Source organism: Camelus dromedarius, chromosome 10 (assembly GCF_036321535.1).
Source record: "Camelus dromedarius isolate mCamDro1 chromosome 10, mCamDro1.pat, whole genome shotgun sequence".
Lineage (NCBI taxonomy): Eukaryota > Metazoa > Chordata > Mammalia > Artiodactyla > Camelidae > Camelus > Camelus dromedarius.
In genome coordinates, this window is record NC_087445.1 from 23,848,243 (window position 1) to 23,863,952 (window position 15,710).

General features: G+C 32.6%; 1 protein-coding gene across 2 annotated transcripts in view; it reads left to right on the forward strand.

Moving 5' to 3' along the window:
• ZDHHC21 (zinc finger DHHC-type palmitoyltransferase 21) overlaps positions 1 to 15,313 on the forward strand; it is a 68,843-nt gene extending 53,530 nt beyond the window's left edge. For both annotated transcript variants that reach the window (XM_031449719.2, XM_031449718.2), the window contains 2 exons: positions 6,776 to 6,819; positions 7,366 to 15,313. In XM_031449719.2, coding sequence (XP_031305579.1) covers positions 6,776 to 6,819; positions 7,366 to 7,498 — 177 coding nt within the window. In that variant the 3' untranslated portion in view covers positions 7,499 to 15,313. The remainder of the gene's footprint in view (positions 1 to 6,775; positions 6,820 to 7,365) is intronic.
• Positions 15,314 to 15,710: the final 397 nt, after the last annotated feature.

Here is a 15,710-nt window from a genome sequence, read left to right on the forward strand (position 1 = left end):
ACTGGTGGGAGTATCATTTCATTATAGAAACTATATAATTACATAGCTTGAATATAGGCCTATTAGACAGCAAATAAGCAAAACAAGTACTATCTCTTTTTAGGTTTAAATTGAAGTTTTGAGGAAGCAGCATATTAATTTTCGGTAAATTTTTCCTGTTATTTGTTCTTCCTCAGAAAACTAAATCATTTCTCTCCTGTGTAAAAGGAAAAAAATCCCATCTTCTTATTGATAGTCGAGGGTAACAGGATAATCATAGTAATGATAATCTGATGTCATTTTAGACCTAGCAAGAGCAGATTATCTGTGACCCAGATAAAATAATTAGAAATTACTTAAATTTAAAAATAGTGGATTTCTAATCCCATTTCCAAGGTTAAAGGATATCAACACAACCAGATGTTTCTGTGGGATAGACTAATCTTAAACCCAATTTTAAAGGATTGCCTTTGATTATTTTTAGGTTTAATTTTAAATAAGATTTAAGTATATATGTTTGTGCATTTTTACTAAAATTAACGTAGAAGTTAAAGTGTTTTCAAAGCAGTCTGTTTTAAAGTATTCTTTATTTAGGGAACAGATTATTCTAATTATTCCTTACTTCGACTGTTTAGCCCTTTTGTTTCCAAGTGAAATGGATAGTGATGTTGTTATTATTGTAATTGATGTTGTCAGAATTTCTTACTGAGCAGTAGTTCACACACAGCCAAGAATGATGTCCATTCTGATGAGCACCAGTACTCATAGTGTTGGGTGATTGTGTTAGCTGTGTTTTCAGTCACTGGGCTTGGAGAGAGTTAATCAAGAAGCCCGGTAACAGCTGGTACGGGGCCTTCTGGTGAGGCTCTCACAGTGAGCTATTGTGCGCCATGACACTGCTCTGACAGTTTATCTAAATTTTGTATACAAGCATTTTTGTTTTGGGGGCACCATGGAGTTTGTATAAAAGCTTTGGCTTTTGATGATGCCTCTGGAGCTTAGTGCTTTTCTCAGTTGTAGTGAGGTGAGGGTAAGGTGGGGGAGATGTATTTAGTTGTAGTTTTGTTTAAAAGGCTATAGGTTCTCCAGGAAAAAAATTGAGCTTTCTGTATTTGGTCTCACAGGTACTATTGTTGAATGCTACTTGAATGACTAAAGATAGTTTAAAACAAAGCTTTTCAAAATAAAAGAGGAAAGTGTTTTCCTTCCTAAATACTGGCTCATGGTAACCTAATACAGAAAGAATCACAAATACAAGAGTGACTTAATTTTAACTTGGTGATGTTATGCAATGAAAAGTATCTTATGTTCAAAATGTTAAGTTAGTTTAAATGAGATTATCTATTAAATAACATTCTCATTAATCAGACAATTAGTAGTCTTACCTGCCTTTTAATATGTACCCAGAAATGTAGTCCTGAGATTACTAATCCTTATAATGAAATTTTGCCAAGTATCTCACTGAATCAATGTGGTGAATTAACAGCATTCAGTACGATCTCTGTACAAATTATGTTTGGTATACTTAAGTCCACATCAGCATTGCAAATGTGGAAATCATTACTAATTATGCTGAACCCAGCTCACTTACATTTCTGTAAAGGAAGCTCTGTATAGCATTTTGTTTTCCCTTCTGAATTATATTGTTGTTTAATAATAAAATGTATTTCTAATGTAGTATTTCCAATGATAATATTATAGGAAATATCTTCTCAGTAGTATTTAAAAACCTAGAAAAAAATTACAGTTCAAAATGTTACTTCTTATATGCCTTTAATATCAAATTCTAATATTTCTATGTTTCTTTGAATTTTGAATACAGTAGAGAACTTACAGAAACTAAGTTCCTCCTTGCCAAGAAATTTGTTTAAATATGTATTAAGTTACATTGCTTATTAATAGTAAAGCTTTCTTTCTAAAAATGCCTGCTAGCATCATGATTATTATGTGTGGAATTGGATTGCTCTTGAGCATAAACATGTTCCTTTGTGAAAATGTATTTATATTGCATCCTGTCTCTTTACTCAGTATAATAAACTCTTTGGAATTACTTTTGATAAGATTAAAAGTATTTTAAAGCAACTTAAATCTACTTCTATAAATGTTTCAGTAGGAATAGTGGGTTTTAATTTTCTTAAAGCATTACTAATAGCTTGAGTGATTAAATAAATGCTTTGTTTTTTTAGTAAAGAAGCCAAACATTTATAAGTTTTCCTTTTACTCACAATTTTTCCCATTCATTTTATTGTCTCATGTTCTGAATCTACATGAATTTTTAATTGACTTCAAAACTTTGTAGATCGAAGAAAACAGTGAATCTTACAGTTAACTTGTAGCTTTTTACCCACGGTGATTCATATACTTCTCTCTGTCACATTCTATCAGTATATTAATTACTCCCCAAATCCCAGCCAAAGGGGCACATTAGGCCATCATACTTCTACTGATAACTAAAAATCTGAAAATGTAATTTTGTATTAAAACTGTAAGAGTAGTTGACCTTGACTGTTGCTTGCAAACAGAAGTTTTCAGCTGTTTCTAAGTAGTGTATGACTTATTTATATAACATGTTATTGTGTATAATCATCCTCTCTGATATCCTCTCTATATTCCTGTGTAATTATTTCTCGTATATTTGACTACATTCACTAGACTGTAGATTCCTTAATACTAAGGACTATGTCATGATACGTACTTAGTACATTTTTACACAGGGATAAGTGAGTAAATGTGTCATGGTTTATATACTTAGTACTTGTTTTTTCAGCTAGATTATAAGCTCCTTGTAGGGACTGTAGTCTCCCATAGTCCATGTCATTTTATCGTTCAGTATAAACGTAATATCTTCTTTAAACATAGTATTTTATGTTTTCATTTGGATGGCTCTGAGATACCTTCAAGCCCTCTCAGGAAGTGTTTAGTACACACTATCAGTAAAAACTTAAGGACTGCCATTTTTTGAGGTGTTATTAAAGGGCTCTAACATTTTATTTCATTTAATTTCTACAAAAACCTACCAATAAGGTAAGTAGAATTATTTTAAAGTTGAGATACAGAGTTTTAGTACTTCCCTAAGAATTTATATAGTCAGAAGGTGGCTTAATGAAGAGGAATATGGGAATTATTTTGGAAAGAAATTTTCAGTAGCTATAAATGTAAGATATACTCCCTTCTCACTTTGGTTTCAGGACTGATTAAATGTAGATGTGAATTTAAGATCGCTAATGAAAGATATAGCTGGTCCTTGTTTGGAGATGGATGCTTAAAGAACCATTTATTTCAAATGAGGGTGATAGTGAATTCTGGCTTCAAAGGAGGAGAGAGAGCTAAGATTAACAGGAAAATTTTCTCTCTTTGGATTAAAAAAATAAAATAAGGAATCAGGTTATTTCTGTCCATGTTCAGTTAGTTTAGTGCTGCAAATATATAGAGTACCCACTTTGAATAATCTATGCTGCTCGGTGCTATGAAAGATACAAAATTAGAAGAACTGTGTTTGTATGTTGCCTAGAAATGCTAGGAAGTCAAGCAGAAGTCTGTTTTAGTAGTGGACAGAACAGGTAAATAATCTCTAGTTGTGAGAATCTTTCCTTAGTGGTGTTTCTTTACTCCAGATTAAATCAGCAGTCGTTTAATCAGGTGTATGCAGCAATGTTAAGAGCATCAACCAGACCTATAATAAGACTAAAGAGTGCAGGCGATCCTTGAGGTTAAAACTGTCTTCAAAGAGTCTTTCTGATAGAATGTTCTTACCTTTCTCTGTCTTCGATTTGGTTTGGCAGGTCTAGAAGCTTCATTTTGAAAATGTTTGCAGAGTTTGTCAGGTCCAGAGACAATGACTCTTATTTCTAGACTCAGAAGTGATAGTCATATAAACCATATTGACTGTTATTCCCTTATGTACGATTGTCAGGCGCCAAAGGACTCTAGCACATTCTTTCCCACGTACAGCAACATACATGGCAAAGTTGCTTTGTGAGAATGAACTCAAAGCAGAATGAGTTAGTTGGATGGATTGTATCATCAAGCTGTCTATTCCAAGAGGACTAGATTCTCAGGTCTGTTAACCAGGAAACGTTCTGGTGATGAATTCTTGCTCTTTGCCTCTCACCCTCCCCAATTTAAGTATAGTCTATGAAATACATAATGCCTGTATTTCTGTAAGTCTTGCTTGTTTCTAGTTTATTCTTTTTTAGAAAGTAAACTTCCAGTTTTTAAAACAGGAGAGCATTCTCGTATATCTTAGTTACGCATAATGACGGAAGTCTTAGATATTTTGATCATTAGACCATAATCAAGACATAAGTATTTCTTTGAAAGTAAGGTATTTTGATTATAGACATCACACAGTAAAAACTTGTTTCTTATCATCCCTTGAAGGATGAATTTTTCTAGATAGCTGAATTTTACATATAACTAATAATTTATAAATTATTCTCCTTGAGGATAGCAACTATCTTATTGGTCATTTTGTGATGGTCTTTAAAGGCATTGAGTCTTATATATTGAATGGAATTATCTGCACCAAAGTCTATCTTAATTTAGTTTGTTTTTTATAAAATAGTCCGTATTTCTCTGCTTAATAAAACAAAACAAAAAGTATATTAAACCTAGTTTGGCACTTAGAAATAACTTGTGTGTGTCAGTGTTCCTGCCAGTAGTAAACCTCTCTTCTCTTCTGGTTTGCTATTTCTGTTGTGCATATGAATGTGATAGCGTGATAACTTGTGTTACCTTGAGTATGTTATATAAATGCCACTGCAAAAACTTTGTGACATGTTTGGCTGTTGAAATATAAATTGTTCTTTTTTCTTATGATAGTATTCTGGATAGCTGAGTTCTAGGGAGAGAAGCATTTTCATTTCTGGAGGAAAAAAATCATCTTTTTTGGCTAGTCTTACAAATCCTGTTCATAAAGTCATGATAAACATCACATCCTTTGATAGAATAACTATCTGTTTATGATGACTTGAAAGTAGTATTCTTATTTCTTGAATCAGATTCTAGAAAGACGTTGAAAGCATTTGAAAATAAAAGCTTTTCCCATATGAAGTCTAAATCCAGAGTCTTTAATGTTGATTATTTTATTGCCACAGATATGTTTCTCAAAGTTATAATCAAGTTGTAAGTTGCTGCACAGTAAAAATTTCCTTTAACATTAGTTAGTTATAGTAGTCCAACCTTTCAGCTGCCTGCCTTGTCCTGAAGTAGTTTCCAGTTTGTAAGTATTAGCCATACCTGTGATTTGGGGCCATTTATATACCTTTCCTAATAGTACTTTTTGATTTCTGTTCTGTCTTTGCTTTTGCGTTTTTGCACAAGCTAGCTTAATTGTTTTGGAACAACTTGTCAACATCAGTTCTAAGAAACCATTAAAATTGCTTCATTCACTTTTTTTTTTTATAGATGTGGAACCAGAGGCCCAGCTTTCCTCTAAGTCTCTAATCAGTGTTTTTGTGTATTTACAGGCTGTGTTTTCACAAAGCAAAACATTATTTTGAGGAAATTATGCAATAGAACTGAGAAATGTTAATTATAGATAGAATTGTGATTGGATACCATGAATTTCAAAGCATGATAGGAAAACTAGTGAATACAGAATATGTAACTAATCTATAACCTTGTCACAGATTCTGGGGAAATCTGAACATGAAACTTTGTTACTAGTTACCAGTCATCTAAGAAACAGTGGATTTATTTTCCTGTATGTGGACCAACTGTAGTTACTCAACTGTTCATACATAAGAATTTAATATTATGAGCCTTTTGTGTAACTTCTTTAAAGAGTTTTTTTTAAAGTAAAGGTGTTTTTTATTAGTGTTATTGGAAGACAGTTCTACAACTAAAGGAGTTCGTGGGATTGGAGTTGCAGCCACAGATACTTGCATGTATAGTGCTGCTTCCTAGCCGTGCAGTCTACCTGCTATGTGGGGGAGCTGATAAAGAATACGAGGAGGAAAACTGACTTTTTTGTATGCTTAAAAGAATAGGTTTCCTTTTATACTGCTTAAAAGTATATTTTAAATGTAAATACGTATCTCAAATAAGATTATGTAATTGGTGCTTTTATTATCTGGATAGTCCTTATCATCACAGTTTCTCAATCTAGTGATAGGTCGTCTGTTAACATGAATTAAACCAGCAGGTCTAGAAGCTATCTTGTGTTTATTGAATTGTTGTTCTTATATATTTGTGTGTGAGCCTTATAGAAAACACTCAATAAAAAATTGCATTATTATGAAGAGACAGATTTTTCCCTTGGAAAAAGAAAACAAGTTTTACCGAAGAACTCTAGTCCGTTAGCTTTACTTTTCAGAATAATAGATGTTGGAGTATGGCAAATGCATCGATTGCCTCGTTGACTTTGTGTTTGTTTACAGAAATCCATGACCAGGAGCACTCTTCAGCTCTTGACAGTTTTCTGTTCAATAGTATCTTTCATTTATCATTTTGGTATTTATTTTTAATACATATTCCATGGCAGTTGAATTAAAAAGAGACTTTTAAAAGAATTATCAAGAAAGCAGTGCTGTATTTCAATGAAGTGAGACTCCTACAATTTTTGTGGGATTTTTGTAATTGAGTTTTTTTTTTTAGCACAATGTAACACTGATAATATTTTTCCAAGGAAATTTCAGCAGTGTATGTAGATAATTTAAAATTCTTAGTACCCATATATTACCTGCTTATATCTTCAGAATATTCTCTGAATGAGTTAAAATATCATAAAATCAATGTAGAATAAAGCCTTGATAACTTTGTTACATCTGAGTATATTTTTTTTAACTTTTAATAGGATACAACATCTATTGAAAAGATGTCAAACTGTTGTGAAGAAATGTAAGTATAAACGTGAAGTTGGTAGTGTTCTTATTTTAAAATGCAAATAATGGGCCACATTTGAAAAATGTGTGCATGTAGTGGGAAGATAATATAATGATGGCTTTTTCTTGGTGCCTGTGTAAGGCCTGAGCTAGACAAGCATAACCCAGTCTTGCAGTAGGGGTCTTCTAGCCATGATAGTTTTTCAACAAAATAAGTTCTGATCGTTCTTGTTCCTTGTCTAACTAAAGTAAGTTAAATTATTTGTCCTGAAAGTACATCAAAAGAGATTTGCTGCTGTGTTGTTGACACACATTCTGTTAATCCTGAGATTCTCCTCTGCTTCAAAAGTTGCCCCAGGTTGATTGACGACACAGATACAATATCTGCTAGCCAGAATTAAAACTCAGCTGCACGCCGTAATGAAAGGAAAGCTGTATTTGTGATGCTGGGACACAATTCATCAGAGTCCAGTAATGGATCCCCAGCCAACCTGCATTGTTTTAGCTGACTGAAGTGCACCATGGGAGTGCTGTCTTTCACTAATAATGCTGTCTTCTGTAGATCGAAGCCCCGAAAGCCATGGCAGCAGACCTTCTCAGAAGTTTTTGGCACTCGTTGGAAGATCCTGTGGTTTATTCCTTTCAGGCAGAGGCAACCACTGCGAGTTCCCTACCACTTTGCCAATCACGTCTAAACAGATGGATGGTGGGCACAGATGGGTCCTCCATGCTGGAAATGCGTTACAGGTTTTCTGATAATAGAACTATGACAGTCTTCAAGTCAATTAAAATCCACCCACCAATCTTAGGAATCATAATGTGCCCCAGGCTTTATTTTAATAGTGATCTTGATCCTGTTGTGGGACTAATACAAGATCTATATTTAAGTTTTAAAGCATGTTTACTTTCAAATTAGCTTTCCACAGGGATTTCTTTAAATGCTTTTGTTGTTAAACTCAAAAGGCAGTGATTGGGATGAAATAATTGTACATAATTTCTTTTGGTACTAACAATGTTACAGATTTTAATTTATGGGAAATTTCAGATGTTTATTTAAATTTTTCACTCCTAAGCAGTACTAACCAAATCTGAATTTAATTCTTCAAGTTTTACAAAAGTTGATACACCTTATATTATATGTAAATTTTCTTTTCAAAATACAATTTAAAATATGTAATACTTCCTGTTATTTATGCTGTAGGGTTTTTTTTTTCAATGCATCATATAGGAGTGAACAACAAAATAACAAAAACAGTAACAAAAAAGGACAGTGTTTTCTCAGAAGGAGCTTTCTGATTTTTTTTTTCTCTTCACCAGAAACAAAATAAATACACTACTAAAATAAAACATCAGCTACCTACCTTATTTTAAAGGGAAGATTAATTTTTTCCACATGAACTTTCCCATTTCTTCTCCTGTACTGTTGTAATTATTGATTGTTGTTAAAATATTTGCTCCAAGGAGAAATTTTTGACCAAGTGGGCGTGTATTCCTGTTTTACCCTAAGATTTTGATGAGTAAAAGGGGTAAAGAATTTGCAATAATTCCACAAATACCTTTTCTAGTGCAGCTATATTAGAATGCATATGTTTTTAAAATGCTAGTGTAGTTAGATAATATATAATGTATAGTATAAAGAGGAATATTGTGCTTTTGAAAAAATATGTATACTTTTTACTTTTGTTTACCTACTAGTAGATCTAAAACTGCACACTGACAATTTATATATAATAGATACTGGCCAAGTAATACTGAAATTTTATTTATAGGAAGTTACTAGTAAAAGTAGGTAACTTTTGCGTACCTATAATCACCCAAGTTGAAATTAAATTTTAATTGCCCAACTATAATTTGGATCGAGAGAGCTTTTGTTAGCAGTTAATGTGAAGAAATAACCTTAAAATAAGAAAATACAATGATCTATATTCATTATTAACCTTATACAAATTCAAATTACTGTGATGGTCTCTTGGAAAGCATAGAATATTTGTGTGAAAAGACACTTAGCATGCTTTGAAAAAATTCAGTTTTAAAGTTTTTTTCCTTTAGAATACTGCAAAATCCATGTATCTTTTTAAAAAAGTAATGTACTCACGGTCTTCTCCTTGAAGAGAAAATTGAAGGGGTCTGCTATTCTTGGAGCATATCAATATTTTCTTTTTAGTTAGTTTTGATAGTAAGGAGTCATACCTGAGAAATGATGAAATAGTAGGTTACCACTGTCAGCCAATTAACTATACTGTGGTTAGTTTTCAGAAATTGTAAATATCCTCTAAGATAGTAGGGTAAGCTCTTCTCAGAGATATAAGTACCATGTCTTTCATGTCCTGATGACAGTACTTTATTATTTAAAAACTTTAAAGTGGCAGATGAAAATATTTATTGGTGCTGATAAGATGCATAGTGAATTTAATATAAGAAATATATTTATAGAGCTTGAAGAACCACAAAATTAGTATATCATGTCAGGCAAGTGGGTTGGGTTTTGTGCAAGCTTAATATATTGACCAGATTTGGCCTGGTGACAACTGTTATGAGGAAGTGATGTACAGATAATGTTGGTAGGTGTCAGTTGAATTCCTTATGCTGTGTACATTCCTTTTAAATGAGGACCTTGAGAAAACAGCAAAGGCAAGTGAAGATCCCCTAAAGAGCTTTATGGACATTTATACTTAATATAGTAGCAGTAGCTACCTTGAAAATTACCAGGGAGGTACTCAGTGCCAACCCCTGCCTCAGTCATGAGAACCAGACGTGATCTCTTTCCCACTCTGAGGGTTTCTGGTTTGAGTTTTCTTAGATTTCCCACTGCTGGAGCACATTCACTTCCCTCCCTTCTCTTTACACTCCCTGGTCCTTCTCCCTCTGTACGTGATTCTTCTAAATTTTTGGAAAACAAACTAATGCATTAGGCAAAGCATATTTATTTTTCTTTGAATGGCAGATATGGTACATATCAATATATTTATATAAAAATATATGTTAAAGTGTATCTAGATATACTTATGCTGTAACTCCCAGTATTTCCAAGTTAGCACACCCAACTGGGTTTTATGATTCTTGTTAGACAACTTGAGAGGAACCAACTGGCAGTTTCCTGGGGAGTGCGTCAACTCGAGTGTTTCTCTGCGCCCTCTTTTGGCTAACTGATGTAATAATACTGGCTCTAGAGGGTTGTTGCCCCACAAGTAAATTGCATAGCCAAATTCGGAACATGTCAGAGGTACAAACTTAAGGGAAGTGTATGTACAAAAATGTAAGGTTTTATGAAAATGAATGTGTTCCTGTTTATGATATCTGGCTCATACAAATATGATTGACTGTTTCATTTATGTATATTCATATTATATTTTTTACTATCAATACTCATTTATATCAGATAAGGATAAGTAAATATCAACCATTTCATGAATTTTTCTTACTTTGGCAAATTAAGTCCTTAGAATTAAAAAAAGCCATTACCTTTAAATTACCAATTTATTACAAAACAAATTTATTGTAGTTACAATGGCAAGCATGTGTCTGATGTGTTTTACTATCAAAAAAAATACATTTAGTTTTTTGGTCCTAGTTTTGAAATGATCTTTTTGACTGATTCAGTTGCATTAAAATGAGAGTAATAATTCTTTCTATACTTTTCTTTGTTCTTTTTAACTTTTCTGCTCCAACCTAGTGCTGTAGCTTTAGTAGTCAATTTATTATGTATTCTGGATAACCATGAAAATAACTAATGATGTTGAGCATTAGGAAATAATTAAGAACAGTGAGATTACTGATGTAGTCTATATGTTGGATGGAGTATTTCCTTATAAATATTGCATTTCATTTTAAGCAAATATATGTTAAAGGATGTTTTATATCAGCAAAGTCATTCATGGGGCTTCTGGTAATGAAAGATTTTTAAGTAGTTATTATGATACACTTCTTGAACAGTTATATTTGTTTTATGTTCTTTTCTGCAAAGATGTTTACTTGCTCAAGATTATAGGTAAAAATTGAAAAATTGGTTTCAGAATTTTTAAAATATTAAGTTAACTGACGTTCCATTGTAAGAAAAATACTATTTTGCTTAAGAGTTGTATTAAAAATGTTTGTGGTTAACATAAGAGATAGGTATATTTAAATAATGTATTCATCTCTTTTAACAGAAGAAAGCATAGCTTACTTTTAAATAATAGAAATAGAGAACATAAGCATGGATAAAGTTCAGTACAACAGCTAAGTTGAAACTTCTGTCAGAATGAGCATCAAGTGAATGTTTTCTGATGCTTAAAGGTACTCTTCTCCAAGGATGGTGGCTAATTACAACTATACTTCATCAGGCTTTTTCAATTCACTTTTGTATATATAATTAGTTGGAGGTATGTTTCACCCAAAAGGGTGTGTTAATTCTGAATGCTAATCATGAAGACTTGAGTTAGGAAAACATCTCCAACCAGGAAGTGTGAAGTAATTTAGATTAGGGCCACACGGTTTTCTGTGTGTTAGATAATGGGGTAGTTTGAATGTTCTCACAGGTGTTGCTATTAAATCACAACGTGTTCAGCTCTGATTTACAATGGCATTAATATTAACAGCTGCTAGTCTCTCCCTGGACTTTTCTCTAGCCTCTACTTCCATTGTGCTTCATGTATGAATAGATTATTTAGCTCAAGTTTACTAGACTGTTGCTGCTTCATTAAATAAGGTTTTGACGTGACCTCTTATATATATATATATGTATATAGAGCTAGAATTTATTTGGTAAAGTTTACACTTACAAACAGTAAATAATTTACTAATAGATGTAAGTTATTAGATTTTTACCCAGTTATACTACTATTGCGTTAAAAAATGTTAAGTGTTGGCGAATGTAGTTAGTAAGTCAGGTACATTTAGTATGTTCTACTTGCTATTATTATTAACCATATAATTACCAAATGAATGAGTGTATTATTTAACGTCCATATTTGTTACTTTTGATTCTAAGAATCCTCTGAATTTCTCTATAAATCACAAATTTAATTATGCTCCGAATTTAGCCACTCTCAATTGAATTCTAGAATATTCTTCAATAAGATGTGAGAATGTAATAGAATCAACTTGCTTGAAGCATTTTGAATCAATGTTGTTATTCTATATATCAATCAGTATTTAGTATTTCTGCTGCCTTTGGGGTGATGATAGTTTAACTTCAGGAAAGTTTTTTCTGTTGCTTCCTTTCATTATCGTTGTGCATTTTTTAACAACAAAATTTACTACATTTTTGTCTGTTCTTCAGATGTTGTAATGCCTGCTAGTGCTAATTTGAAGCAGAAATAACAATGGTATTTAAAATTCTTATGTCATTGGTATTGCCAGTATTTTTATTATCATTATACTTTTTATTATTATTATTTCCTTTTTCCCCCTGTCTACTGTAGAGGGCAGATACAAATGGGTGGTGAGTATCCAAAATTGGGTAGAGTAGGGAAACTTACTAAGATGGAGAGAAGGCTAGATGGAGCATGTATAATCAGCCTCTTAGCAGCAGGGTGGACAAGATACAGTGTCTGTGACATCAGAGGATCCCGCTGCTACAGTCATTTTAGCCTCATCTCTTGTTGACATCATTTTACTATGAGTTGTTCGTGCAGGTAAGCATTTAGTTTGAGCTATTTTATCTAAAGAGTTTACATTGCAGATTCTCATCAGTTAGTCAGATGCCTTCGAAAATTTTTTTTCAGTTTTAAATGTCATAATTGTACGATGTATGCTAACGTGAAGTGCTGAGAATTACGTGAAAGTGCAGCTATTTAATGCCAAGGAGGAATGCATAGGTTGCCCAAAGTTTGATTGAAAAAACTGAGACGTTTTATATAAGTCTCCTTTTGCAAAGAAAGGATACTGAGGATTACAGTAAAATTTGTCAACAGGAAAAAATCAATAATTCATATATGAAACGTGACTTTCACTTTAAAATCTGGACTCTTCTGGAGTTTTAATATCTTGAAGGTCTCCATAGCTGTTGGTATTGTGAATCCTCGCAATCCTTGTGTAAGGTGGTGCTTACCACAGTTGTTCAACACTCTCATCTTTCTGGTGTTGATAGCTTTATATATAAACAGATGTGGACAAAACATCAACAACAAGAGATGTGTTTCTTTTTGTAGCTTCACTTGCCTGTTTGACTAAGTACAGGGTTTAAATGCGTAGGCTGTTAATAGAAGGGAAAGCTTGTCTTCATATTGGAAGCTCTGTGTTCTTGCCAGTGTGTGTTGGGTGATATTTTAACTACTGGTGCCTGAAGTTGGTGTTTTACAACCTCAATGACTAAAACATCCTGGTGCTGCTCACTTTAGCATTGAGTGACATTTTTAATTCCCGTACCAAAGAGTTCATTTTCTTTTTCGTTCACTGAGAGTTTTCTTTTCGCCTCCTTGTGTTTATAAAGTAGAATTTAATGTTACTAAAAACAATTTTGATTAATAGATCTTGGATTTTGCACACTGATGCCTCACTTTGGTTTTAAATGTCTCTCATTTACACTTTTTTTTTTGAGTTAGGAAGATCAGTATGGTCTTTGATTTTGTATTTTCATATAGATTGGCTACTTTGAAAAGTAGGTTAATAGGTTGAATTTACAAAAGATAATTGAAACACTTTACACAAGATTTTTCATTTTATTCTGCAAAAGTAAGTGAGAAATAGTAAGAACTCTACTTTTATTTCTGTAAATGAACTATGTATATAGCTTATTGGACCCTTTTAATAGATGCTGAAACAGAATGCTAAAAAGAAAAATTAAGGGCCTGTTTAGATTACAGATGAAGAATTCTGTGTGTGTGTGTGTGTGTGTGTGTGTGTGTGTGTGTGTGTGTGTGTGTAATCCTTAGCGGTATTAAAGAATGATATTGCCATTTGGCTATTTTGCAAATAAAGATAAAATTAAAGAACACTTTAAAAACATATACATATGTGTGTGTGTCAGATACACAGACATGCTTGCTTAATGCAAAACTGTGATTTAAGCAAAACAGAAAATTGAATGGGGGTTGTTACTTAGCATAAAATTTAAAGAGTTAAGAAGAGTATTTTAAAAGCTAATTCTGCTTATTGATTCATTTTACAAAAAATGGGAGAAAATATCCTTAGAAGTAGTTACAATTGTCCAAATGTCATACTGCTGCATTTACATTTACTGTCCTGGTTCCCTATTTTTTCCCAGACTTTTCAAACACTCATATAGTTTTCTTAGAAAACTGTAGCTGAAATGATTTAAAATTCTGGCAAGAAAATAACTGTGTGTGTATTGGACAGGTAGACAATCACATTTGAGAATATTGTGCATTATTTTCAATCAACTAAAATCAACCTATCTTTGAATGTAGATACAATATTTGGTTTTGCAGTGAATTCTGAATGGAAAAAAATCAAGTCTTAAATTAATGTGAAATATGACAGGGTCATCTGAATGAAATGTAGAAATACAGATGTACATGCTTTTAGGGGTGAAAACAAAATTCGAAAGCATAATGGGAAGAAACAACATTATGTCTCTCCCTCATTGTCAACAATATATTTCCTAGATTTTGTTGCCACAACATCAGTTCTGAGTTATTCAGCTTGTTTATGTATCATTTTCATTAACGTGGCCAAATGCAGTTATTTGTTCAAGTTATTGGGTGGTGGGAAATTCACCAGTTATCTGCTGTCCTCCAGAGATGAATATTAACAAGAAATTGCTACTTTAACATAGGTATAATAAAACAATTTAGTGATAGAATGGGAAGAATTTTCACCACAGTTGGAGATACTCCGACCAAAGAGTTGCAAGGGGGAACAGAATAGGCTGCTGGGGGAAGTGACCGTAGGTGATCCTGCTTGTGTGAGGTTTATGTCCTGGAATTAGCCTTTTTAAGTGTGACTGGCAAGTTTAATGAAAAGGCAAATCTGTGACATTTTGAGGCTCCTAAAGTTTTGTGTCAGCCTCAAATGGTGTCTAATATTACGTCCCTGAAATAAAAGACTTTTATTTTAATAGTGGTATGTTCCAAGTGCCATATGAAGTCCTGTTTTTAAATTTGTCAGGCATTTTTTTCATTCAGTGAATATGTTTAAATCTGAGTGCTGTTTTGCTTCATGTCTGCTATTTTAACTTGTCAGTTCCCCTAAGAGCATTTAAAGAAAAATCTTCACTAATATTCCTAGTGCTTAAAGTCATAAGGAAAATAGTAGTTGAAGGATCTGAGAATTGATTGAGAAGAGGGAGGAAAATGACGAGTGGGAGCCGTGTATCCGAGCTGTACTTGTTTAAATGAAAAGTCTACACTGGTTCTTAAAATGAAAAACAAACCATGTATCTACCTTAAGAACGCCATTGTGTTTTGTTTTTAATTTATTTTAATGATTTAATTTTATCCATGTAATATTTCTATTTTCTTTGCAGATTGTTTTTAATTTAAATTGTGGAATTTTTACTTCTCTTGAAATGTATTATGTACTGTATTTTTAGAAATCTTATTTTTAAATAAATATTTTTTTAAAACTTAGGACTATTTTTTATCTCCCACCTCTTTATTTATAAAAATCAGCTCAAATTCTAGGTAGATTTCAGTACTCTGAGTGTGACAGGCCACTTTCTTTAGTTTTATGCAATTTGGATGATTATTCATGCTTAGTAGCCTTAGGATTTTGTTCGCCCTTGATCTCACAATCCTTTATGTATTCAAGAAAAACTAGATATATACAGTAGGCTTGAAATTGACAAACACAATATTTTTGGTTTTGCATTTTTGTCTAGAGGTGATCCAGATGGCTAGATTCAGTCACCCAATTTATTTGACATTTATTGTGCCAGACGGCTATTTTATGGAAATATTTTTTCTTTGTGGACTAATTTATGTAAAATAGAATGCAGAGAGTGTATGTCTAGGCATTGTTTTAGAA